The 25,873-nt window shown below is 45.2% G+C and overlaps 1 protein-coding gene across 2 annotated transcripts in view; it reads left to right on the top strand.

Annotated features, from left to right (window-relative positions):
• ADAMTS16 (ADAM metallopeptidase with thrombospondin type 1 motif 16) overlaps positions 1-25,873 on the top strand; it is a 131,580-nt gene that overhangs the window by 41,661 nt on the left and 64,046 nt on the right. Inside the window, exons 7-10 of one of the 2 annotated variants that reach the window (XM_051837039.3) lie at positions 654-813; positions 2,348-2,453; positions 11,377-11,514; positions 19,128-19,281. In XM_051837039.3, the coding sequence (XP_051692999.3) occupies positions 654-813; positions 2,348-2,453; positions 11,377-11,514; positions 19,128-19,281 (558 nt within the window). Of the gene's footprint in view, positions 1-619; positions 814-2,347; positions 2,454-11,376; positions 11,515-19,127; positions 19,282-25,873 lie in introns of those variants that run through there. The other variant, XM_089313310.1, reaches the window with a different exon arrangement.

Here is a 25,873-nt window from a genome sequence, read left to right as displayed (position 1 = left end):
TTCCTGGTGGACGTTCTGGCACACCCCCAAGTCCCTCGGTTCTGATGTTCTGCACTCTGGTCCTTCCTGTGGCTCAGAGCTTGATCTTTCACCATTTCCGTGTAGTCTCCTAGTTAGCATGTATTTTCTAGAAACAAAGATTTATAAATTGACTTGTAAACATGTTGCCTTTGAAGGAAACTTACTTCATTTAATACGGAATAATAAATGTTGAGAACCATTGATTGCAAAGTCCACATGTGCAGTTTACTTATGCAATGAACATGTCTAGGTGTGTTCTTGTGTGCAAAGCCACTTAAAATCATTCTGTTGCTTTATATAGTTTTGTTAAGTGTTTTTCAGACTTTGAATGAAAACAAATCATGTACATGAGTTACCTTGAGTCACTGACCATTCAGTTGGGGTCAGCCAGACACATCCAAAGTGCATATGTGCATAGCTAGAAAAGGCATGTCAGTGTCTACATGTATGCTGTAGAGGCTTTACGTAATACACCCTTCTTTGAATTTTCACACATAAAATGGATATATTAGCTTACGTGCTTTCAGATCCAGGTATATATTTGAACTTCACATTGACGGCAGTTGCTTTGATGACAATGCATCGTAACATGCTTTCATCCTGTTGCCGTGGGGGCGTGGTCTCGTGCATAGCCAGGACTGGTGATAAGTCATCATGCCGATCACACCTTAAGCAGCTTCTGCCAGTGGCAGTCTGGATTGATGGGGAAAGATGGGACTCGCCATGACCATGCCATCCTGCTGACTGGTTTGGACATATGTTCCTGGAAGAACGAGCCCTGTGATACCCTGGGTAAGAGCCTTTGGAGTGTTCTGAGGGCTGCGTGTGGGGTGTGACCTTGGGTGGGGGCATTGTTGCTGTTCTTCTATAATCACAAACAGTAGCTGATGTTGCAAAGTCATAAAGAATAGACTCCTACCCCTGTGTGAACCTTAAACAGGATAGTGTACTTTTGTTCATCAACAGTAATACTGCACAAGGAAAAGCTTCAAACACGTTCAAGAGTTTGTATCTCATCAAGCGTGGAGATAATTTATTTCTTCCATTTCTTCTATCATTTGTGAGAATGGATTAAATAGGTGTAAGTGCGTCTCTTTGGCAGAAATAGTACAAGCATGAATATGTGTAGAAATAGTATAACATTATATCCTAGTTCCCATTTTCTCATCTCCCTGTAAATATCAATCCTAGCACTTTTTTAACATGTTGCAGAGCTGTGCATATCTGAGGCACAACAATGATTTTTTTTCAGGTGGTCAATGGAGAACATTCTGGTACTAACCAGGACTCAACTGGACTTTTTTCCCCCAACTTTGTATTTCTTTGCAAGTTCTTATGGAGGGAGATTCTTATTATGAAAACCTTCAGATAGGACCCTGTTTAGTGGAGGTCAGTCCTACTGTCCAGAACAGAGTTAACATGGTAGCCTGGCTCCTTGTCTCTGGAAAGCCCTGAAGGCAAAGCTGGCCTCTGAGAATTTAGATTCTTGAATGGTCCCTTCCACACAACCTGAGAAACAGTGAAGTTTAATCTTATCACCTGTCTTCCTTCTGGGAGGATCGAGTTCCGGTATGTGTTGGGCACAGAGGCCAGTATGGTCATCCTCCAGTAAAAATCCTGGACACGGAGTCTCCAAGGGACTTCCCTGGCAACCAACATTTTATCCTCATTGTCACAACTTCGAACAGGGGAATTTAGCACGTCCTGTGCTACGTCGCTGGAAGAAGGTTCCTAGAAGTTTGTGCCTAGTTCTGCCCGGATGTCTCCTTGTGTGCCTTTGCCTTTTGCTGAGTTTTCTCTGAGTTCCTTTTCTCTACTAAATCATGGCGGTGGGTCTGACAGAGGCTCATAGTGACAAGTATGAGGCACTGAATCTGGTCATGATCTTGGGGGTCTCCCAACACAGCCATTAAGCAATGGCTATGAACCTGGGAGTGACCTCAGGGGGAGGGCTCTCCCAACACAGCCATTTCTACAGTACTTTTCATTTGGGTTTTGAGAACACACACAGGAAAAGGATGGATTTCTCTTCCATCTGCAGTACTCCTGTCTTCTCTTTCACACCAGTCATGTCCTGTACAGGAACATCACATAGAACCGTGCATTGTTTTCCCTAGGACAGAATCACCTGGTTCCTGGGAATAGATGCCCTCCTGTTACGTTATTAAGCATCCTTTATATGATTGTCCAAAAGATTTCCCATTCATATTTCCCCAAATCAGGATGAAAACCAGATCTCACTCTAGGGAAGAAACTAAGTGTGCAATTCCCTCTATTTCATTACATCAACACTGCCATATGCCCTTTTGGTCTTTATGCCTAATAGGATTTGCACCCATAAGTGGAATGTGTAGTAAATATCGCAGCTGTACCATCAATGAAGACACAGGTCTTGGACTGGCTTTCACCATCGCCCACGAGTCTGGACACAAGTAAGTGCATCTTTGTAGAGGATGGGGCCCGGGCCTTCTTGTGTGGGGTGATTGCCATAGAGATGTTGACTCACCCAGTCAAGTCTGTAGAGGGAGTTCATTTATGTTGAACAAAATTGTCACCGAGAGTCATGAAATGCTGCCATGTAGGCATTCCTCCTAGAAAAAGTACAATCAGGAATTATCATTTTTCTATGGCTTTTTACTTCCAACCTGATTTTTTTTTTGGTCAAAGGGAAAAACAAAAGCAGTGATTGTGATTTGTGGTTTTCAAAACCAGCCTCTCCATCTTTTATTGAAAAATGGGCTGAGGTCACAGACGCCTGTCATCTGCACCTGTGCAAAGAATGAGGGTGTGTGTGCGTACACATGTGTGCCTGTGCTGGATGGAGTCCCACTGGGACTGTGCAGGCTTTGGCTTTGTGAACTGATGACCTGAAAACGAATCTTTATATCCCATTCCTGATCCTTTTATCATTACAGGTAATGATTGACTATTTCATTACTTAGAAAATTACAACTGCACTTTATGAAGCTTTCGGTTAAAACATGATTGTGTTTTTAATAGTCTGCTAGAGTTAAAACTTCAAAAACTCTCATTATTCTAACGACATGGGGCTTTTCTGTCCTCTGAACCATACCTGAATTTAATTAAACAATCAAGGCAAGAAATATTTCAGTCACCAGGGGCTGAGCAAGTCAGCGTTTGATGAACAGTCGAGATACAGGCATTGGCAGCTCCAGTCGTTGCAGGTGGTGAGCTTAACTGAAGTCAACAAATGTGAGCGTTTACATTTATTTTTCTTAGAAGTCAATTATTAATGTTTTCTTCCCTCACTCAGACTGGGTCTAGATGGAAAAAGAATTTCCTCCAAATAAGAAAAAAAAAAGTGGTTTTACTTGAAAGAGGGAACGCAGTGGGGGAAGGCAAGGAGCTGTGTGGAGGGAAGAAAGCAGCCTCACTGCTCGCAGACTTGGCCCCCAGGAGTGACCAAAGCCTGAGCTCTGGCCCTGTGCACGGCACCCAGAACTCGGAGCCCCGATTCATCAGTGCTCGTGTGGGGGAAGCGAGAAGTCAAGTCCTGAGCCACGAGGTGACAGTTCACAGTGGGCTGCGTGGGTGACTGGGGTCCCTTCAGACTGTCCTCTGTTGACATCACAGGCCACGGTGATGGCTGCCTGCTGACAGCGTCTCACACGTCCCCGTGACTGTGCGTGCTTTTGCCATGCACAAAATGCTGGCATGTGTGATAAGGACAGTGGTGGTAGTTCTCGCAATGGCAATGTTGATAGCGATGCCTACTGTTTGTGGAGCACTTTTTGCAAAATTTGCCAAGCTATCCTGCTTGTGGCTCCAACTGGAGACACCACCCAGGACAATTCTTTATGTTGGCTTCCCTGACTTAGGGAGACCGTGGTGAGTATTCAGCAAATGTGCATGAATGGGTTGCGAAGAGTGAGCGAGCCGGGAGTGGGCAAGTGAACAACTGGAAAGTGAGTGTTTCAAGCAGGCCATCAGTGATGACAACTACTTGGAACAGGAAAATCTGTGACACGTAAGACTCAGAAATAAAACTCTCAAGAATTTAGGTGAATTTGCCGGAGCCATGGCTCACTAGGCTAATCCTCTTCCTTGTGGCGCCGGCACACCGGGTTCTAGTCCCGGTCAGGGCGCCGGATTCTGTCCCGGTTGCCCCTCTTCCAGGCCAGCTCTCTGCTGTGGCCAGGGAGTGCAGTGGAGGATGGCTCAAATGCTTGGGTCCTGCACCCCATGGGAGACCAGGAGAAGCACCTGGCTCCTGGCTTCAGATCAGCGCGATGTGCCGGCAGCAGCTGCGGCGGCCATTGGAGGGTGAACCAACAGCAAAAGGAAGACCTTTCTCTCTGTCTCTCTCTCTCTCTCACTGTCCACTCTGCCTGTCAAAAAAAGAAAAAAATAATTTAGGTGAATTGAAGACAAACACATTTATTCAGTTTCTTCATTCAGTAAAGAGTATTTCTTATCAGCACATGGGTCAGGTGTCAGCTCATAGACCTCATGGCCTTTGCTTACCTTTGGCAATGAGTTCCAAGCAAGTCAAGTGTTTGAGTTCTGTACTCTAAGAATTAAAAAGTAGTTTTTGCATCTTTAGGACTTTTATTTTGAAGACATGAAACTATTTCAAAGGTGAATTTTACTTCTTCCATTCTGTTTACATTCAAGACCATGATTTGGGATGGAAGCTTTTCCATGTCCATACAGAACTCCACTGATGCTCATCCAGTTCCTTCTACTAACTTCAGTTGTTTTCATCTCAAAATGTCTCGTAACTTATGCTGAGGAATCTGACCTAAAAATAGAAATTGTGAAGAATGGTGTCTGGATTTGAGTAGGCCGAGAGAGGAGGAGAGATGGACAGAACTGAAATGTGTGTTCTCCTTTAGGGCATGGGGTTGAGTCTGGAGTGGCATGAAGTTGGTAGCATGGGGCTAGTCCCCTGTATGACACCACGTGACACTTGGCATGCAGTGTGCTGGATGCAGGAGGTGAAGAGCTGGCTCTAAAGCAGGTTATGGAGAGCATGTCCTCTGGGTGTGAATCATTTGAAAAGCCCCCGTTCTAGGGGGAGACATGTCGCCTTGTGGAGAGGCCCCGTGTCTCAGATTCCAGAGGCAGTGTAGCAGTGTCAGAACCTGCCTCTGTGCAGGGAGCGTCATCTGATGAGCTCCTCTGTGGGTTTCACCTCTGTAATACCAGTAAAGCGTTGTGAGCATGGCGCATGAGATATTCCTGTTATATAAAATGGGCTTAAATACTGAAGACCATCATGCCACTATTAACACATTGACCGTGCTTGGAAATATTCTTGATCCATCAGTCTGTCTCTGTCCTTCCCTAAATTTACCAACCCCTTTGCTGGGTACAATTTGTATCCTGCCAGCAGGCACTGAGTAGGATGTATAAGGTGTAAGGGACCCATGACCTTCACACGTCTAACAGGAAAAATAGACCAGCCATGCTGTGTAAGAGATGGAGGAACAAGGCTGTCGGCACTACAAGAGACCGCAAAGTGACCATCAGGGAGGTCTTCCTGAAAGAAGCAGAGTCTGTGTTGTTACCAGTTAGTCCTATCACACCACTTGGCTGATCCATACTTCCCCGGGGATATTACGTGCCAGTTCCAGTGTTTGAGAGTGATGTCCACCTCCCACCAACTCATGACTGAGCTCTCGTAAGCCTGGGTCCCCTTCCACTGAGTCAGGGCAGTACTTGGTGATTGAAGGATCTGTGGAATATTGAAATAAAAGAGCCACTTAATCATAACACGATCTGATTGTCAGGCTGCCCTCTGGGAGCCCCGCAGATCAGAGCACCAGTTCCTACGAATCTTCTTTATTGCCAGTCATTTTAAGATTTCTTATTTGTGGCCGGCGCTGCGGCACAGTAGGCTAACCCTCCGCCTTGCAGCGCCGGCACACCAGGTTCTAGTCCCGGTCAGGGCACCGGATTCTGTCCCGGTTGCCCCTCTTCCAGGCCAGCTCTCTGCTGTGGCCAGGGAGTACAGTGGAGGATGGCCCAAGTACTTGGGCCCTGCACCCCATGGGAGACCAGGAGAAGTACCTGGCTCCTGGCTTCGGATCAGTGCGGTGTGCTGGCCGCAGCGCGCCGGCCGCGGTGGCCATTGGAGGGTGAACCAACGGCAAAGGAAGACCTTTCTCTCTGTCTCTCTCTCTCTCACTGTCCACTCTGCCTGTCAGAAAAAAAAAAGATTTCTTATTTGTTTCTGTGTCCAAAAAGCATTTGAACGAACCTTTGGTCAAACCTCGCACACCCCTTACACATTCATGCCACACACATGCCTGAGTGACATTGGGTATTGACTGGTTTGGCCAGAACCACATTGGGGCCAGAGAAAGGGATACAAGCTTGAAATCTTCCTTTGCCGGGTGCGTGGTGCCAGGTGCTACCACAGTTTACGAGGAATATTTTATTCCCGCACTTTATAGATGAGACAACCGAGGCACAGGGGTTGAAGACGTTGCCTGGTATGAGCAGCTTGTGAATGACAGAGCAAGATGTCGCCTGAGGTCCTTCCTCCACTGCCCGGGCTCTCTGCAGTTGTCTGCTCTGCCCACATCTCCTGATCGGCACCTGACTGCCGTCTCCCTCAGCCCCGCCTCGTGGGGACCAGTGCCCCTCAGGAGAAGCCTGCATCAGGGCTCTGTCCTCTCGATCCTACCCAGGTCGTCATCATCCCACCAAGGTGGAATTTTCCATCCAAATGACATTGGCCCCTGAGTCCCTTCCTGGGTGTCTGTCTCCCTAACTGCTGTCTCTGTGCAGCCAGAGATGACTTATACAACCTCTGAAATACTTGGACAGTCATACCTCTGGGATAGCATTACCAGCGAAAAAATATGAATCACTCAAGATAGTGTTATAGAAGACGTTCAAAGCAGCTGACAGCAAATGCAGCAAATGTAACCCCCTAATCCAATGCAGTGTGAAAGTGCACTTATATTTGAGTATTTGAATTGGTATAGATGGAAAATTGTCCTTAACTCATTTTACCAAGAAGTGGAGGGGCTAACATTGTGGTGCAGTGGGTTAAGCTTCCTTTGCAAAGCTTTCATTCCATACCAGGGTGCTGGTTTGAGTCCCAGCTGCCCTGCTTCAGATCCAAATCCCTGTTAATGCACCTGCGATGGCCAAGTGCTTGGGCTCCTACGACCATGTGGGAAACCCAGAATGAGTTCTGAGCTCCTGGCTTTGAAATGGCTCCAGCCATTTGGCCATTTTGGGGGTGAACCAGTGGGATGGATCTCTGTCTCTCTGTCTCCCTCCCTTCCCCTCTCTGACTTTCTCCCTGTCCCTCTCTGTCACTCTGCTTTTCTAATAAAAAACATAAATCTTTAAACAAAGCAAGCACAAGTGGAGACTCAGTTCTCAGCTATTGCTTTCCCTGGGTGGTGGGGCTATGAGCCCTGAGGAGAAGAGTAGCTTCAGAAACTTATAAACTAGTAAGGGATAAAGAGAGGAAGAAGGGTCTGTTACTATAACATAAGAGTAATAATCACTTTAAATAAAGTGCTGTGGTGCGTAGGGACCAAAAATGTCTGGCGTGTGTCATCTGAACAGCAGTTAGGCTTCCTAGCTGCCGGTGCCAGCCTTGTCTTGCAGATGTGCTGTTCTCTCTGTTGCTCTTGCCTGTGGTCTCCATGTAGTGCTTCTGAGCTGAAGGGTGGGCATTCACTGCCTCCGGTACGCGACCCAGGAGGGGGCCGAGACAGTGCATGAGAACCCCCCCACCCCGGGCTGTCTGAATGCCCCAGAGGCCGCGGTACGTGACCCAGGAGGGGGCCGAGACAGTGCATGAGAACCCCCCCACCCGGGCTGTCTGAATGCCCCAGAGGCCGCGGTACGCGACCCAGGAGGGGGCCGAGACAGTGCATGAGAACCCCACCCCGGGTTGTCTGAATACCCCAGAGGCCGCGGTACGCGACCCAGGAGGGGGCCGAGACAGTGCATGAGAACCCCCCGCCCGGGCTGTCTGAATGCCCCAGAGGCCGCGGTACGCGACCCAGGAGGGGGCCGAGACAGTGCATGAGAACCCCCCACCCCGGGCTGTCTGAATGCCCCAGAGGATGCGGTACGCGACCCAGGAGGGGGCCGAGACAGTGCATGAGAACCACCCCCCCGGCTGTCTGAATGCCCCAGAGGCTGCAGTACGCGACCCAGGAGGGGGCCGAGACAGTGCATGAGAACCCCACCCCGGGTTGTCTGAATACCCCAGAGGCCGCGGTACGCGACCCAGGAGGGGGCCGAGACAGTGCATGAGAACCCCCCCGCCCCGGGCTGTCTGAATACCCCAAAGGCTGCAGTATGCGACCCAGGAAACGGGGGCCGAGACAGTGCATGAGAACCCCCCACCCCCGGGCTGTCTGAATGCCCCAGAGGCCGCGGTACGTGACCCAGGAGGGGGCCGAGACAGTGCATGAGAACCCCCCGCCCGGGCTGTCTGAATGCCCCAGAGGCCGCGGTACGCGACCCAGGAGGGGGCCGAGACAGTGCATGAGAACCCCCCACCCCGGGCTGTCTGAATGCCCCAGAGGATGCGGTACGCGACCCAGGAGGGGGCTGAGACAGTGCATGAGAACCCCCCACCCGGGCTGTCTGAATGCCCCAGAGGATGCGGTACGCGACCCAGGAGGGGGCTGAGACAGTGCATGAGAACCCCCGCCCCCCCCCCCCCCGGCTGTCTGAATACCCCAGAGGATGGGTCCGCCCTTTAGCCTGCGTCCAGGATGCTCTCTGGAGGCTTCCTTGTGTTTCTCAGCCGGGTCACTGCATCAACAGAACTTGACACTTGAGGCTTGAAAGAACCACTGAAATCACCTTAGATGGAATAGTTGGAGGCCAAGATATTAAGCCTCTGAATTCCTTAGAAGTGCAGGCAGAAGTGGAAACAAATTTATCCAGGACTGTTGCTGGGCCCTAGTACATCGTCCCCGTAAGTAGGTTAAGGGCAGGCCAGGCGAGGCTGGGTTAGTGTTTCCGTTTCCATTGCTTGCTTCCCACAGCTGCCTCCCCTCTGGGATTTCAGCCTGAGTTCTTTTCACAGCCATGACAGGTTTCCTCTGCCATGTGGCTGCCCTTGATTAAATGCTTTAATGGAACTCGGAGAATGGGTGGAGGCTAACATGACTGCATCTGAGCACCCTTGGTAGGTCAGGAATTGGGTGGAAGTCCGGCAGTGACTGCAGCCAGACTTCCTTGCCCCACCCTTCCATCATGCTCGGCTTCCACTCAGATGGGTCCCGCCCGGGCCTTCACGCAGGCTGTCGCCTTGACTGAAGCCTGGACAAGGCCTCTCCCCATGCTCACGGTGTTCTACCTGTCTCGTCTAGGGTTGCAGTCAGGATTTGTCAGAAGATGGGGGCCACATGCTGAGCCTCACATCCATAAAACCACTCGTAGTGCGTGATTATAAATGGTAGATCTTTTTAAAGAGATTTGCTTATTATTTTTTTGAAAGGGCTACAGAGAGGGAGAGAGAGAAGAAGAGAGATCTTCCATCTGCTGGTTCACTCCCCAGATGGCTGCAATGGCCGATGCTGGGCTAAGGTGAAACCAGGAGATTCATCTGGGACTCCCATGTGGGTGCAGGGGCCCAAACCTGTTCTCTGCTGGCTTTCCAGGGCTATGAGAGGGAGCTGGGTCAAAAGCAGGACGGCCGGAACACGAACAGGTACCCGTATGGGATGCCAGTGCCATAGGCCGCGGCTTTACCGGCCACGCTACAAGGCCGGCCTGTAAATGGGAGATTTTTAAAAACTTATGCTAAACAGCTTCACACAAGACCGTTAGGAGGAAGAATGTGTGTTTAGTGTGGACAGCAAGTACCGATTCTCTTGTCCCCTTCTGGAGCCCACTGCCCTGTGTGGGTGCTTTCTGTCCTACTCATGGTCAGGCTGTTGACAGCACAAGGTCCCCTGGATGCAGTAACACCTTAAGCTTCTCTCCTCCTCTCTCTCTTGCCTTCCCGTTTCCCTGTGAGTGTCACTCATTAGGACCATTAATGTCCTAATTAATGGCTAGTTAGGTCTTGCATCTGTGAGACCATATGGTCCTTAACAAGAGGTTGCAGGGCCGTTGTGAGCTTCCAGTTCCTATAGGCTTTCCTCCCCGGGACCTGTGCTGTGCTCCTCTGGGCTAGCTGACGGTGCCAGTCCGAGGCTGTCCACAGGGGCAGCTTTAGGAGCCGAGGAAGTAGGCATCCTGGTAGGGAGGCAGCAACACAGGTCAGTGTGAGCTGCATGAGAGCAAGGCTGCACTATTCCCAAGTGATGGGAGGAGACACTGACTGACACTGTGGAGGTGGAGCCCCTCGAACAGATCGTATTATTGGGGTCCTGAAGCCACTGCAGATGTCTCATAAGCCAAAGCCAGAGTCCTAGAGTGTTTTTCACCCAAGAATAACAGGTTCAGTTTCAAACAATGCCCACAGGTAAGCTGAAGGTCCCCTGGAGTCACTCCTGTCCTGAGGGGTGTGGGGATTCAGGCCAGGTGCTGCCCCAACAGGGCAGAGACAGCCTGGGAAAGCAGCCCCAACAGAGCACAGGGACAGAATGGCACCCTCTCACGAGTCACAGGTGACGTTTTTATTCTTTCTGAATCATGATAAGCATCCAGCAGCCCTGGACAAGGTCTGAGAAGCATGTTTGAAAACTTCACATGCCATGATCTCTTTAAAAAAAGATCTATTTATTTATTTATTTGAAAGTCAGAGTTAAAGAAAAAGAGGGAGAGACAGAGGCCAGGAGCCTGGAGCTTTATCCAGGTCTCTCCCATGAATGGCAGGGGCCCAAACACTTCACCATCTTCTGGTGCTTTTTATGGGTCAATAGCAGGGAGCTGGAGTTGAAGTGGAACAGCCAGGACTTGAATCAGTACCATGCAGGATGCCAGCCTGGTAGGTGCTGGCTTTACCCTCTGCCACAGTGTTGGCCCCCTAAGCTCTCTCCTTGTTGAGTCATCAGTTACCATCTGGGAACCTGGCACCCTTGGGAATTCTGACAGCCCTGGGGAGCAGGAGACACATAAAGCAGTGTTCTCCTTATCAAGAAGATGTCCGCGAGCTCTCCCCTCCACCCCTTTAGTGTCTAAGTACTTAAAGCATCTACCCTCAGCGGCCTCTGAGGTTTACCTGGGTTGGATGCTGGTGCACGCTTGTGGCTTGCTGAACGGCCTGTTCCCTAGAGCAGTCTGTAAACACCCATTCTCAGCAACGCCGGGAGGGCTTTGACTTCCACCTCCCAGACGGCAGAGGGAGGGAGTCTTCACAGCCTGACTTGGATTTGTTAGAGTGTGTTGGATTGTTTAAGCTGTTCTTCATTCAGAAAGCACCACCCCTCTCTCTCTCTCTCTTTCTCTCTCTCCTAGCTTTGGCATGGTCCATGATGGAGAAGGGAACGTGTGCAAAAAGTCTGAGGGCAACATCATGTCCCCTACATTGGCAGGACGCAACGGGGTCTTCTCCTGGTCACCCTGCAGCCGCCAGTACCTGCACAGATTTTTAAGGTATGCATTCCTTGGGCTGGTGGTGTGACTCCCTAGGGCACTGGGCACTCTCTGCCCAGGGTGGCTTCCTCAGATGGAGCCCCTCGGAAGAGGCCTTGAAGCAAACTGGAGACCAAACTGTTACTGAAATGATAATATAATTAGCAAATACGAGAGTCAAATGAAAATTAAATAAAGTAAACCAAAGAAAAGGACACAAATCAGTATGTGCTCTAGAGTGCTCAAGCCTGCGCGCTAAACCAGACATTCACCCTCAGACTCAGGATACACATACCAGACCACGGTGTGTGCAGCACAGGACAAACCACAATCAACTCTTTTTTCCCTTTTCTTCTTCTTCCTTTTTTTTTTTTTTTTTTTTTTTTTGACAGGCAGAGTGGATAGTGAGAGAGAGACAGAGAGAGAGGTCTTCTTGGCCCATAGAGCTGAATTGCATAGGCCTGTAGAGCTGAATTGCAAGAGGAGCGGACAGGACTTGAATTGGTGCCCATATGGGATGCCAGCATCTCAGGCAGAACCCTAGCCCACTACACCACAGTGCTGGCCCCACAAGCTAATTTTTAAGTTGATAATTTTGTATGGCCCAGGAATGGTGGTGTGAATATCCAAATGGCCATTGGCAGAAAAACAGGTTTCCACCCTGAAATGATGACTGTTTTCTGTATTTAATACTGCCTAGGGTGAGTGAAACTTTTGTGAATAATGTCTGTATCCCGGTAATCTATACTTGATCCTGTTTTCTTTCATTTCTGTTTCCAAAAAGGATAATAGTGATATTATTCAAAAACTGCCCCAACACACGTTCAACCCTGTAAGTCCCTACCCAGCATCCTCAAGGAGTCCAGCTGGGATTGCTGGCATAGTTCTGGCTGTTCCTCACAGCTGTTCACATTGTGCTGTGTGTGTGTGTGTGTGTGTGTAATTACGCTTTCAGTAATAAAGAAAAGCACTTCCTTTATATGTACCACATTCTTATTTTTATCAGCAAAGAAAATTTGGAGTTTTCTAAATCCTAAACCCTTTCTCTGTTTTTCCAGATTTTTTTTCAGAATTTTTAAAATCTTTTTTTGTTGTAGTGGCAAAGGGGAAGCTGTATAAGCATTTTTAAGATTTTAAAATTTGCTCTGACAATTTGGAAAATGAGAGGCTGCAAATGTAGGTGTGTAGTGAGAGTGGCCATTGTGAGAATCCAAAAATTCTGAGACTGCCGAGAAATATGGGGAGACTGTGGAAAAAAAGTAGACCCATGCTAAGAGCAGAATTATTGGGAGGACGTGGAAAATGGGTTGTAATCTTCAGATCAGAATATGATCCTAGGAATGATTACTAAATTTCTGAAATTGAAAGCAACTTCTCATTCTGTGATCCTAGGCTGGCAAAATACGTACTAAAATATGCTAATTTTGAGGGGGGGGTCTAGTCAGTAAAACAATTCTATGACATTTCAATAGTAAACCTTTATTTTCAGAATTCTTGGGATTTCCTTTTACCACGTGATTATAAATGGATATGTAAGATTCTATTTACCCACAAATTTGCTTTATTGAAAAATTAATTTTCCGTGAAAACCACTCATTGTCAAGTTCGCTCTGTTTGCTTGCGAGTCAGCTGCAGTTGGACACTTGTCCAGTGTGTTGCACCTTGCCGCTCACTGGCTTGATGAATCTGATGCTGTCTTCTCGGACTGTTTGCTGGCTTCCTGATATCCAAGTAATCAAAATACTGTTATATTCTCCATCAATTAGGTGACTTGGATATGTTCCCAACGATGAGTAAGGGTATATGGCTGACTTTTAAAGTGATTCTCCTCTCCTGTATTAGCTGTCTAGCATTTGGTACGTGGAATTACATGTAGATTTCAGCTGAAGTTGTCAGCACAGCTCTCCATTCTTGGTTGTCATGAAGGACAGACACTCGCCCACAGTGAAGGCATCAGCCTAGCCAATGAGGGCGAGTGTCATTTCCTACTAACAGACACAGACCCCACTGCCAAGTCACTCACGTCTGCGTCCGGGAGGTCTGCGGCTTGGGCAAACTGTAGCTCATGATTTTAAGTTTCATGAGCACATGGACTCATCTTCAGTTTACTTTATGGAAATTTGAGTCCTGTCCTGCAGAACAGTTGCTGCGCCTCCCTTCTGAGTATGCACACTCGCATGCATCCATGAGCAAGGGAAGGGACCAGCACAGGGAACTGCTAGCTGGAGCCTAGGGGCGCGTGGTCCAGCATCCCCACACCCCCAGCGTCAGGGAGGAAGTATCATGTGACGTCCGGGCCCAGCAAAGTGTGTTTGCACAATAGGAGGTGAGTGCATTCCAGGTCTCACCCTGCTCTGCTGTGTCATACTTCATAATTCATTCATTAGAATAATTCATACATTATAATTCATTCATTGGAGTGGGAAGAGGCTTTTGAAATATGGTACTTCCAACCTTGCCTTATTGATTTCATTAACTTTTTTTTTGTGGTACAATAGATCAACAGAAAAGTACAAAATTCTAAGCATACAGCTCGATTTTTTTTAGATTTATTTATTTATTTATTTGAAAGTCAGAGTTGCACAGACAGAGAAGGAGAGGGGTCTTCCATTCGCTGGTTCACTCCCCAATTGGCCACAACAGCTGGAGCTGTGCCAATCCAAAGCCAGGAGCTTCTTCCAGGTTTCCGACATGGGTGCAGAGGCCCAACGACTGAGCCACCCTCCACCACTTTCCCAGGCCACAGCAGAGAGCCAAATCAGAAGTGGAGCAGCCGGGACTTGAACCAGCACCCATATGGGATGCTTTACCCACTGCACCACAGCGCCGGCCCCTCAGTGGGTTTTCATGCAGGGAACCTGGCATTGTGACTTCTTCCCAGATCAGGATAAACAGAAAACCTCATCGCTCTGCTCCAGTCTGAACTCCCTCTTCCCATGAGTAATCACTCCTCTCTCATGGAACACTGCAGATTCGTCTGCCTGGCCATGAATTGTCTATGAACAGAATGATATGGTATATCCTACTCTCTTTTTTTAGGACTTGTTTGTTTGAGAGGTAGAGTTACAAACTGAGAAAGGAAGAGACAGAGAGAAAGGTCTTCCATCTGCTGGTTCACTCCCAAATGGTCACAGTGGCTGGAGCTGGGCTGATCTGAAGCCAGGAGCCAGGGGCTACATCTGGGTCTCCAATGCAGGTGCACGGGCCCAAGCACTTGGGCCATCTTCTGCTGCTTTCCCAGACCTTAGCAGAGAGCTGGACTGGAAAGGAGTAGCCAGGACATGAGCTGGTGCCCTTATGGGATGCCAACACTGCGGGCTGAGGCTTAGCCCATTGCGCTACAGCACCTGCCCCATACACTACTCTTTGAGTATGAGATTCATCCTTGTTACTGCATATAAATACAAGGGGACTTCAAAATGTTCACAGAAAAACGAGTGTTTATTTTGTGGAGAAACTTGAAATCCAATACATAGCTTTTTCACAATAAGTAATTTCCATAAAGCTCTGAAGGCCCTTTGTATGCATGGATTTCACTTTTTTCCTTCTAGGATGACCTTATCTCTTCATTTGAAGTGCGCTCATATAGCATTAGTTTACTTATTTTTTCTTATGTGGATATTTTCTAATTTGTCAATGCATTCTGTTGGTTATGGACATTTGAGTTTCCAGTTTGGGCTATTACAAGGTGTGTTACTATTCTTATTCTTCTGGTGTACATATATGTTTCTGAGGATACATAGGAAAGGAATTTCAGGTCACAAATACATACGTATGATTTCAGTACACACCACCAAAGAGTTTTTTTGTTTTTTTTTTTTTTTTTTTTTTTTTTTTTTTTGACAGGCAGAGTTAGACAGTGAGAGAAAGAAATAGAGAGAAAGGTCTTCCTTCTGTTGCTTCACCCCCCAAAAGGCTGGCTGCACTGATCTGAAGGCAGGAGCCAGGTGCTTCTCCTGGTCTCCCATGTGGCACTCGCGGGCCACAGCAGAGAGCTGGCCTGGAAGAGGAGCAACCGGGATAGAATCCGGCGCCCCGACCGGGACTAGAACCCGGTGTGCCAGCGCCGCAGGTGGAGGATTAGCCTAGTGAGCCGCGGTGCCAGCACCAAAGAGCTTTTGTAAGTGGTCATGCAGTTACACGAGGAGCAGTCGGGGAGTCCAGTGGCCCCACATCCTTGCCAGCTCACAGTCTCATCTTCGTGCTTGCCGTGCCAGCCCTTCCAGTGGGTGTACAGCAGCGTATCCGTGTGGCAGCTAGTGGGGCTCAACACCTTCTTACAAGTTTAAAAGCCACTTGAATAACAGTCTTCGTCAAGTTCCTGTTCAGATACCCTGTACCCTTTCAAAAACTAGGCCTCCTGTCTTCTTATCTCTGAATTCAGAGCATAAACATTGTTTCCCACTCTGGAATGAACTTGGGTGTGTTGTAGACATCTTTGGTTCCTCCGCGACACACTAGTTATGCTTTTAATGATTGTCTTTCGATAAACACAAGTTTCATTTGTTAATGGGGTCAGAATTATCCATATTGTTCCATTATGATGGGTGCTAATTCCAAACTCATGGGAATATCCATCCGTGTGATCTTTTATGCTTACTGCGTGTAGACCACTAGACTGCTGTGTGGACTCTGACAGTCTAAATTGACTTCTCCCATGTGCATATTATGGCACATTGTTTGTAAAATGGTTGCAATGATTTCCTTTCTCGAACCCACAGCTTTGATGGCTGAACCATTTGCTTTCTCAGTGAGAGACTTCCTACTCTGCCACATAATCAGCACCTGAATTTGTCACTGTTTTGACTTTGTCCCCTTCTAATCAACCTGTGGTGGCACCTCATCAGTGTTTGAATTTGTAATTTCCTAATGACATATGATGTTGGGCGTTGTCTTATTTGCATATTTGTCATCTGTATATATTGTTTGATAGGGTGTCTGAACAGATATTTTGCCTATTTTTTGATCAATTTGTTTTCTTATGGTTGAACTTTAAGTGTTACCTATATATTTTGTATAATATACCTTTGTCAGCTGTGTCTCTTTACAAAGATTGTCCCTCAGTCTGCAGCTTTTCTATTCATTTTCTTAATGATGTATTTCACAGAGTGGAAGATTTTAATTTTAAGGAAGTTCAGCCCATCAATTACTTCTTTAATTGATAGCACCTTTAATGATTTTCTAAAAAGTCATTGCCATACCCGTGGTCATTGAGATGTTTTCCTGTGTTATTTTCTAGAAGTTCTACAGGTTCACATTTTACATGTTTACCTATAATTCCTTTTGAGTTAACTTTTTAATGTTATAAAGTCTGTCTGCATTCATGTTCTTTTGCGTATCAATGTTCAGTTATTCCAGTATTATTTGTTGGAAGAACTTTCATTTCTGCATTCTATTGCCTTTGTACCTTTATCAGAGATTAGCTGACTGTGTTGGTAGGCCTGTTTGGGGCTCTTTAATCTGTTTCTTGGTCTGTTTCTCCGTTCTTTGGCTAGTTTCATCCTGTCTTGATTACTGAGCTGTGTACTTAATCTTGAAGTTGAGTAGCATCAGCCTTTTACCCTTGCTGTTTTTCTTCAATACTTCCTTTATTATTCTGTATCTTTTGCTTTCCATATAAACTTTAGAGTCAGTTTGCCTACATTCAAAAAATAGCTTGCTTGAATTTTGATGGACATTGCCCTAAAGCTGTGCATCAGGATGGGAAAAACTGGCTTTTTGACAACACTGAATCTCCCTGTCCTTCAATGTCGGCTATCTCTTCATTTATTTAGTTTTTATTTGATGTCTTTCAAATGTTTATAGTTTTCCTCCAACTTTTGTATGTATTTTGCTGTATTTAGACCTAAGTGTCTCTTTTTCTGGGTGCTAATATGAATGATTTTTGTGAGATTTTTAAATAAATTCCACTAATTCATTGCTGGTTTATAAAAAATCATTGGCATTTGCATGGTAACCGTTCATCCTGCAGCCGTGCTCCTATTGTTAGTTCTAGGACTTTCTTTCTGTATTGTTTTGAGCATCCTACATACATAATCACAATGATGTCACCTGCAGACACAGTTTTATTTCTTCTTAGTGTGTACATTTTATTTCCCTCACTTGGTTGTTAGACCGTCTAAGCCTACCAGCACAGAGTTGAAAAGAAGTGGTTAGAGGAGGTGGCCTTGCCTTGTTTGAGATCTCTGTGGAAAGCTTCTGGGTTCTCCTCTTTACGTGTGATATCAGCTGTGGGCCTTTGCAGATGTTCTTTATCCAGTCGAAGGGGTCCTTCCATTCCTATTTTGCTGGGAGTTTTTATCAAATAAGTGTTGGATTTTGTTAAATATTTTTCTGCACCTTTTGATGTGACCATGTGAGTTTGCTTCTCTAGCTGGTTGTTGTAAATTGATTAGTTCATTTTCGAATGTTGGAGCAGCCTTGCATACTCTGGGATTGGTCTCTCTTGGCTATGGTATGTAAGAATTTCTGTGCGTAGTTGGATTCAGTTTGCAGATACTTCATGGAAGAGTTCTGCCACTGCGTTTCTGGGAGACATTGGTCTGGCATTTTCTTACAGTGTCCTTGGTTTTGGTACCAGGATAATGCTGGCCTCGTAGAATGAATTAGGAAGTAGTCCTTCTACTTTCGTCCACTGGAAGAGATCTAGAATTGGCATTTCTTCCCTAAATGTTCAGCAGAATTCACAGTAAGCCCATCAGGGTTCTGTTTTGCTTTCTGTGCACAAACCCCTGAGCTCCAGTACAGTAGAATCTGGATCTGGGGTTCTAGAAACAGGAGCCAAGCTCTTGTCCCCAAGGAGAAAATCCATTCAAAGCAAAGTTCGGTGGATTATTAAACATTGCTGAATTTATTGTGATTATAGTTTTTGTTTTCAGAAGTTTGGGGGACCCTACTGAAATTTATAGGAAGGATTTAGTTACAATTTATAAACGCAAACATTTAAAAATACTCCTTTCCAAATGCTTAAATTATCCCAGAGAACATCATGAGGAATCAATCATCAGCTGGTGCTTGCCCATCTACCAGTAAGCTTTGGTAAAGTCAATTTCCTTCTTCGTGGTGATCTAGTCAGAAATTAGCCCAAGCATAGACCATTGCTGGTGGAAAACCAGTGTTGCATGAAGAACTCCTAGAAGGTGTAAGGTTTTGTACAGATGTCCCCCAGGCTAGCAAAAGCTAAAGGGGAGGAAGGAGAGGGTGCAGAAGAGAAGATGCCAGGGAGGGGGGGAGAGAGGGAGGGAGGGAGGGAACCCCAGTGTCTGAGATGGGCTGATTTTATTTTGACTTTACACTGCACATTTCCATCTTTTGATTGTTTCTGGCAAGAAGTGGACAAGAAAGGCTCTGGAATAAGGGTTTCTCACATTGAACATCTGGTTATAATTGTTCAGTTTCACTTTTCCCCATGACAAGTTTGAGGAATCTAATGAAGAGCAAATTGTGTTCCTGGAAAAAGTGAAATATAAAATGGACAATTCCAGAAAGTGCGGCCCCTGTATTTAAATGTAATGAAGACACCTGTCACGTTGGACCTCAGGAGAAAAATCTCCCTCTCTCTATGCATGTGAAGTTGCGTGAATGAAAGGCACAATTCAGTGTGCATCCTGGTCGCCCAAACTCCTGTTTTTCAGCACTGCTCAGGCTGTGTGTCTTGCTGACCAGCCAAAGCCCGGGAAGGAATACAAGTACCCCGAGAAGCTGCCGGGAGAGTTATACGATGCAAACACACAGTGCAAGTGGCAATTCGGAGAGAAAGCCAAGCTCTGCATGCTGGATTTTAAAAAGGCAAGTGATTATTGGCAAATGCTCAGTGCAACATGATTCATAAAATTGTTTTATTTAGTGTAACCGACATTGATGTATTCTGCATTGATTGGGTACCTACCAAGTGTCAGATCCTGTATGTTGGAGCCGGTCATATATAACAGGAAACACATGCTTCACTGTGCGCAGAGAAGATGATAGTGGTGCTGTTGTGGATATCAGTTTCCATTTGCAAACTGACTTGGCCTGTGAGGTCAGATCTTTCTTTCTGATTTATCATGTGGGAGCTCAGCTGAAGTCAGTATTAGTTGGCAAATTAATCCTGTACATTTTTTTTCCCAAACAGTATTAGTAAAACAATGTGCTCTCTCTCTGTCCTCCTGGTGTAATTTATTATAAAGCAGCAGCCTATCTAGGGCTTCTGAATATTAAATTCCCCAAATAAAGTATTTATAGTCTCTCATAGAAGGCGGTATCTACTCCATCAACCCCAGGGATGTCACCCGAGAGATTTCCTGCATAAATTCCTCATATAACACAGAGAAATATGCTCTTGCTAGACAAGGCAAATCAAGATTTAGGAACTTGCTCTGCTGAGCCACAAAAAAAGCTGCACATAAATTAAATGAAAGTAACTATTTTTGAGGTTTCTTTGATTCTAGCTTATCATGAAATCAAGAGGAAAATAGACCATCTATGCTATGGAGTATATACCAGACTATTTCTGAAAGCCCTGAGAATTCTCCCAACTTCAGTCTAGCCTGATAATCTTCTTTCTCCCAAATTAATGGAAAGCTCTCCCAAAGATCAGTTACAGCTGTGCGCCACAGCTGGCCTCTCATCTCCTCAGTGGGTAATCTCAGCTTGGAACAAGAGCCGTAAATCAATGCCCATCTGCCTATAGTCACAATGTCACCTTTGCACGGGCAGACAAGGTGAATCATCAGAGAGAGAGAGAGAGAGAGAGAGAGAGAGAGAGAGAGAGATTGTGTGATTGTGAAGGAAAAGGGGCACAAAAGTAAAGTTTTCTTTCACTGATGGGAACTTCCGGATAGTGTTTCTGGCTCCCCCATTATTTTGCTTGTGGCCATGCCTGTGTTGCTCATGATCAGCTAATGCCACTTGGGAAATACGAAATAGTGAGTTAAGGGCAGAAAGTCTCGCTGAGCTTGAGGAAGTACCTACATGCAGTGAGGGGCATTCACTTTAAGGGTACAATTTACATTTTAGCAGATGTATTCCCTGTGTTTCCAGCATCCTAATCAGGACATGGCTCCTTCCATAAAGCCAGGAAGCACCCACTTCCATGCCAGCGTTTGCCCACCACAGACAGAAGCCACCATTTCAGCATTCCTGTCGTCATAGGATGATGACACTTTGCCTCGTCTTGAACTCCATGATTACCTGGTTTCGTGTATTAGAAGTGAAGTGTATAGTATTTCATGATTAAGTTTGATGGTAGCTCTTGGTTTACATAGATAACCTTTGTCAAACTTAGGAAGTTCCTTTCTAATACTAGTTTCCTGAAGTATTTTGTGGCAAAACACTGTTGACTTTTGTCAATTTTTTGGATATAGTTTTATTGTTTTCTCCTTTATTATGTCAGTGTGATGAATCATGTTGATTGGCTTTTATCTTGTTTTTCATTGGTTTTTGAATGTTAAACCTGTATCTCTGGGATAACTCCACTGGGCCATGAACTATTCCTTATTTTCGTATTTTGCTCATTTGATGTATAAATATTTGTTCTGGATGTGAGCCTCTGTGTTCTTGAGTCATAATTATTTAGAAATCTTGTTCTCTTGTAATTTCTTTTCAAGACTTACTATCAGCATTCTGTTGACCTCATGAATGTTTTTGTTCTTTTTTTTTTAAAAAAAGATTTATTTATTTATTTGAAAGTCAGAGTTACACAGAGAGAGAAGGAGAGGCAAAGAGAGAGGGAGAGAGGGAAAAAGGTCTTCCATCTGCTGGTTCACTCCTCAATTGACTATAACAGCTGGAGCTGCACCGATCCAAAGCCAGTAACCAAGGAGCTTCTTCCAGGTCTCCCACGAGGGTGCAAGGGCCCAAGGACTTGGGCCATCTTCTACTGATTTTCCAGGCCATAGCAGAGAGCGGTTCAGATGTGGAGCAGCCAGAACTCAAACCAGTGCCCGCGTGGGATGCTGACACTGCAGGCAGTGGCTTTAACTGCTACGCCACAGCGCTGGCCCCTGCGCCTTTTTGAAGAGGTGACAGTTGGGGTTGTATCTGCATGAAATGTGTGTTAGCATTCACAAATGGCTGCTGTCTGCAGGAAGTCTTTTTTTTTTTTTCCAAAGAAATGGATATCCTAGATTTATTTTTCCCCCAAAGAAACCATTTATTTAATGAGTACAAACTTCCTAAGTACAACTTTAGAAATAGAGTGATTCATGGCTGCCCTCCCGCTCTCACTCCCACCCCACCACCTCCTCCCTCTCCGGTTCCCACCCCGATCTCCATTAATAATAAACAAAACTGTTCCTCAACAGTCAAGACAAGAGTCGTTCAAGTCATTGCTTCCCAAAGTGTCAATTTCACTTCTACAGATTTCCTTTTAGGTGCTCTATTATCTCAGATCAAGGAGAACACATAGTATTTGTCCCTTTGGGACGGGCTTATTTCACTAAGCATGATGTTTTCTGGATGCATCCATTTTGTAGCAAATGACTGGATTTCTTTGTTGTTGTTGTTTTTACTGTTGTGTAGTGTTCCATAGAGTACATATCCCATAATTTCTTTATCCAGTCTTCAGTTGATGGGCATTTAGGTTGATTCCATGTCTTAGCTATTGTAAATTGGGCTGCAATAAACATGGAGGTGCAGATAACTCTTTTATTTGCTGATTTCATTTCTCTTGGGTAAATTCCCAGGAGTGGGATGGCTGGGTCATATGGTAGGTCTATATTCAGATTTCTGAGGTATCTCTAAATAGTCATTTACCAGTTTACATCCCCACCAACAGTGGATTAGGGTACCTTTTCCCTCACATCCTCGCCAGCATGTGTTTATTGGTTTCTGTATGAAAGCCATTCTAACTGGGGTGAGGTGAAACCTCATTGTGGTTTGATTTGCATTTCCCAGATGGCTAGTGATTTTGAGCATTTTTTTTTCATGTGTCTATTGGCCATTTGGATTTCCTCTTTTGAAAAATGCCTGTTTAAGTCCTTGGCCCATTTCTTTTTTTTTTTTTTTTTTTTTTTTTTTTTTTTTTGACAGGCAGAGTGGACAGTGAGAGAGAGACAGAGAGAAAGGTCTTCCTTTGCCGTTGGTTCACCCTCCAATGGCCGCCGCTGCAGCCGGCGCACCGCGCTGATCCGATGGCAGGAGCCAGGATCCAGGTGCTTTTCCTGGTCTCCCATGGGGTGCAGGGCCCAAGCACCTGGGCCATCCTCCACTGCACTCCCTGGCCACAGCAGAGGGCTGGCCTGGAAGAGGGGCAACCGGGACAGAATCCGGCGCCCCAACCGGGACTAGAACCCGGTGTGCCGGCGCAGCAAGGTGGAGGATTAGCCTATTGAGCCACGGCGCCGGCCTTGGCCCATTTCTAAACTGGGTTCTTTGCTTTGTTCTTGTGTAGTTTATTGATATCTTTATATATTCTGGTTATTGATCCTTTATCAGTTGAATTGTTTGCAAATAATTTCTCCCATTCTGTCAATTGCCTGTTTACTTTCCTGAGTGTTTCTTTTGCAGAACAGAAACTTCTCAATTTGATGTAATCCCACCTGTTGATTTTTTTTGACTGCCTGGGCCTCTGGGGTCTTTTCCAAGAACTCTTTGCCTTTGTCAATGTCTTGCAGGGTTTCCCCAGTGTTCTCTAGTAATTTGATGGTATCAGATCCTAGATTTAGGCCTTTAATACATTTTGAATGGATTTTTGTGTAAGGTGTAAGATATGTGTCCTGCTTCATACAGGTGCATGCAGAGATACAGTTTTCCCAGAATCATTTGTTGAAGACACTGTCTTTGCTCCATGGATTGCTTTTAACTCCTTGGTCAAATATAAGTTGGTTGTAGATGCTTGGATTGATTTCTGGCATTTCTATTCTGTTCCAGTGGTCTATCCATCTGTTTTTTGTACCAGCACCAGGCTGTTTTGATTGTAACTGCCTTGTAGTATGTCTTGAAATCTGGTATTGTGATGCCTACAGCTTTGTTTTTGTTATATAAGATTGCTTTAGCTATTCAAGGTCTCCTGTGTTTCCATATGAATTGCAGCATCATTTTTTCTAGATCTGAGAGGAATGTCTTTGGTATTTGGATTGGTGTCATATTGAATCTGCAGATAGCTTTTAGAAGAATGGACAGTTTGATGATATTGATTCTTCCAATCCATGAACACGGAATATTTTTCCAGTTTTTTGTATCTTCTTTCTTTAATGTTTTGTAATGATCATTGCAGAGATCTTTGACATCCTTGGTTAAATTTATTCCAAGGTATTTGGTATTTTTTGTAGCTGTTGTGAATCGGATTGATCTTAGAAGTTCTTTTTCAGCCATGGCATTGTCTGTGTATACAAAGGCGGTAGATTTTTGTGTGTTTATTTTATATCCTGCTACTTTATCAAACTCTTCTATGAGTTTTTTTTTATTTATTTTTATTTTTTATTTTTGGACAGGTAGAGTGGACAGTGAGAGAGAGAGACAGAGAGAAAGGTCTTCCTTTGCCGTTGGTTCACCCTCCAATGGCCGCCGCGGCCGGCGCACTGCGGCCAGCGCACCGCGCTGATCCGATGGCAGGAGCCAGGTACTTATCCTGGTCTCCCATGGGGTGCAGGGCCCAAGCACTTGGGCCATCCTCCACTGCACTCCCAGGCCACAGCAGAGAGCTGGCCTGGAAGAGGGGCAACCGGGACAGAATCCGGTGCCCCGACGGGGACTAGAACCCGGTGTGCCGGCGCCGCAAGGTGGAGGATTAGCCTAGTGAGCCGCGGCGCCGGCTTCTTCTATGAGTTTTAATAATCTCTTGGTGGAGTGTTTTGGATCCCCTATATTTATATTTGTCATCTGCAAATAGGGTTAGTTTGACTTCCTCATTCCCAATTTGAATCCCTTTAATTTCTTTCTTTCTTTCTTTCTTTCTTTCTTTCTTTCTTTCTTTCTTTCTTTCTTTTTCTTTCTCTCTCTCTCTCTTTCTCTCTTTCTCTCTTTCTCTCTTTCTCTCTTTCTCTCTTTCTTTCTTTTTGTCTAATAGCTCTGGCTAAAACTTCCAGGACTATCTTGAATAGCAATGGCGAGAGTGGGCATCCCTGTCTGGTTCCAGATCTCAGTGGGAATGCTTCCAACTTTTCCCCATTCAATAGGAAGCTGGTTATGAGTTTGTCATAAATTGCCTTGATTGTGTTGAGGAATGTTCCTTCTATACCCAGTTTGCTTAGAGTTTTCATCAAGAAAGGGTGTTGCATTCTATAAAATCCTTTCTCTGCACCTATTGAGATAATCATATGGTCTTTGTTCTTCAATTTGTTAATGTGATGTATCACATTAATTGATTTGTGAATGTTGAACCATCCTTATATACCAAGGATAAATGCCACTTGATCCAGGTGAATGATCTTTCTGATGTGTTGTTGGATTCGATTGACCCAAACTTTGCTGAGGACTTTTGCATCTGTGTTCATCAGGGAAATTGGTCTGTATTTCTTTCTCTGTTATGTCTTTTTCAGGTTTAGGAATTAAGGTGATCTGGCTTCATAGAAAGAATCTGGAGGATTCCTCCCTTTCAGTTGTTTTGAATAGTTTGAGAAGAATTGGAGTTACTTCTTTAAACATCTGGTAGAATTCAGCGGTGAAGCCATCTGATCCTGGGCATTTCTTTGTCAGGAGGGTCTTTATTACTGATTCAGTTTCCATCTTGGTAGTGGGTCTGTTTAGGTTTTTTCTGTCTTCATGGCTCAACTAGGTAGGTTGTATGTATCTAGGAATCTATCCATTTCTTCTAGGTTTCCCAGTTTGTTGGCATACAATTTACTTTATAGTAATTTCTGATTATTCTTTTTATTTCTGTGGTATCTGTAGTTACCTTTCCTTTTTCATCTCTAATGTTATTGATTTGGGTCTTCTCTCTCCTTTTTTTGGTCTGCTGGGACAATAGTATGTCAGTTTTTTTTTTTTTTTTTTTTCGAAAAAACAGCTCTTCATTTTGCTGATCTTTTGTATAGTGTTTTTGGTTTCAGTTTTGTTCATTTCTTCTCTAATTTTAATTATTTCTTTTCTATTACTAGTTTGGGTTTGGTTTGCTGTAGTTTTTCTAGACCCTTGCGATGCATTGATAGCTTATTTATTTGGTGCCTTTCCAATTTCTTGATGTAGTCATCAACTGCTATAAACTTTCTTCTTAACACTGCTTTTGCTGTGTCCTATAAGTTTGATATGTTGTGTTGTCATATTCATTTGTTTTCAGAATTTTTTTTATTTATCTTTTGATTTCTTCTATAACCCACTGATGATTCAGGAGCATGTTGTTCAGTCTCCATGTGTTTGCATATGCTCTAGAGATTCCTGAGTTACAGCTTCATTGCATTGTTTTCAGAAGATGCATGGTATGATTTTGATTTGTTTTTAATTTGCTGAAACTTGTTTTATG

This window comes from Oryctolagus cuniculus, chromosome 14 (genome assembly GCF_051225735.1).
Source record: "Oryctolagus cuniculus isolate XC-2025 breed Fujian yellow rabbit chromosome 14, ASM5122573v1, whole genome shotgun sequence".
NCBI lineage: Eukaryota > Metazoa > Chordata > Mammalia > Lagomorpha > Leporidae > Oryctolagus > Oryctolagus cuniculus.
Note: the sequence above shows the minus strand (reverse complement) of the source record. Positions and strands in the feature narration are given on the sequence as shown.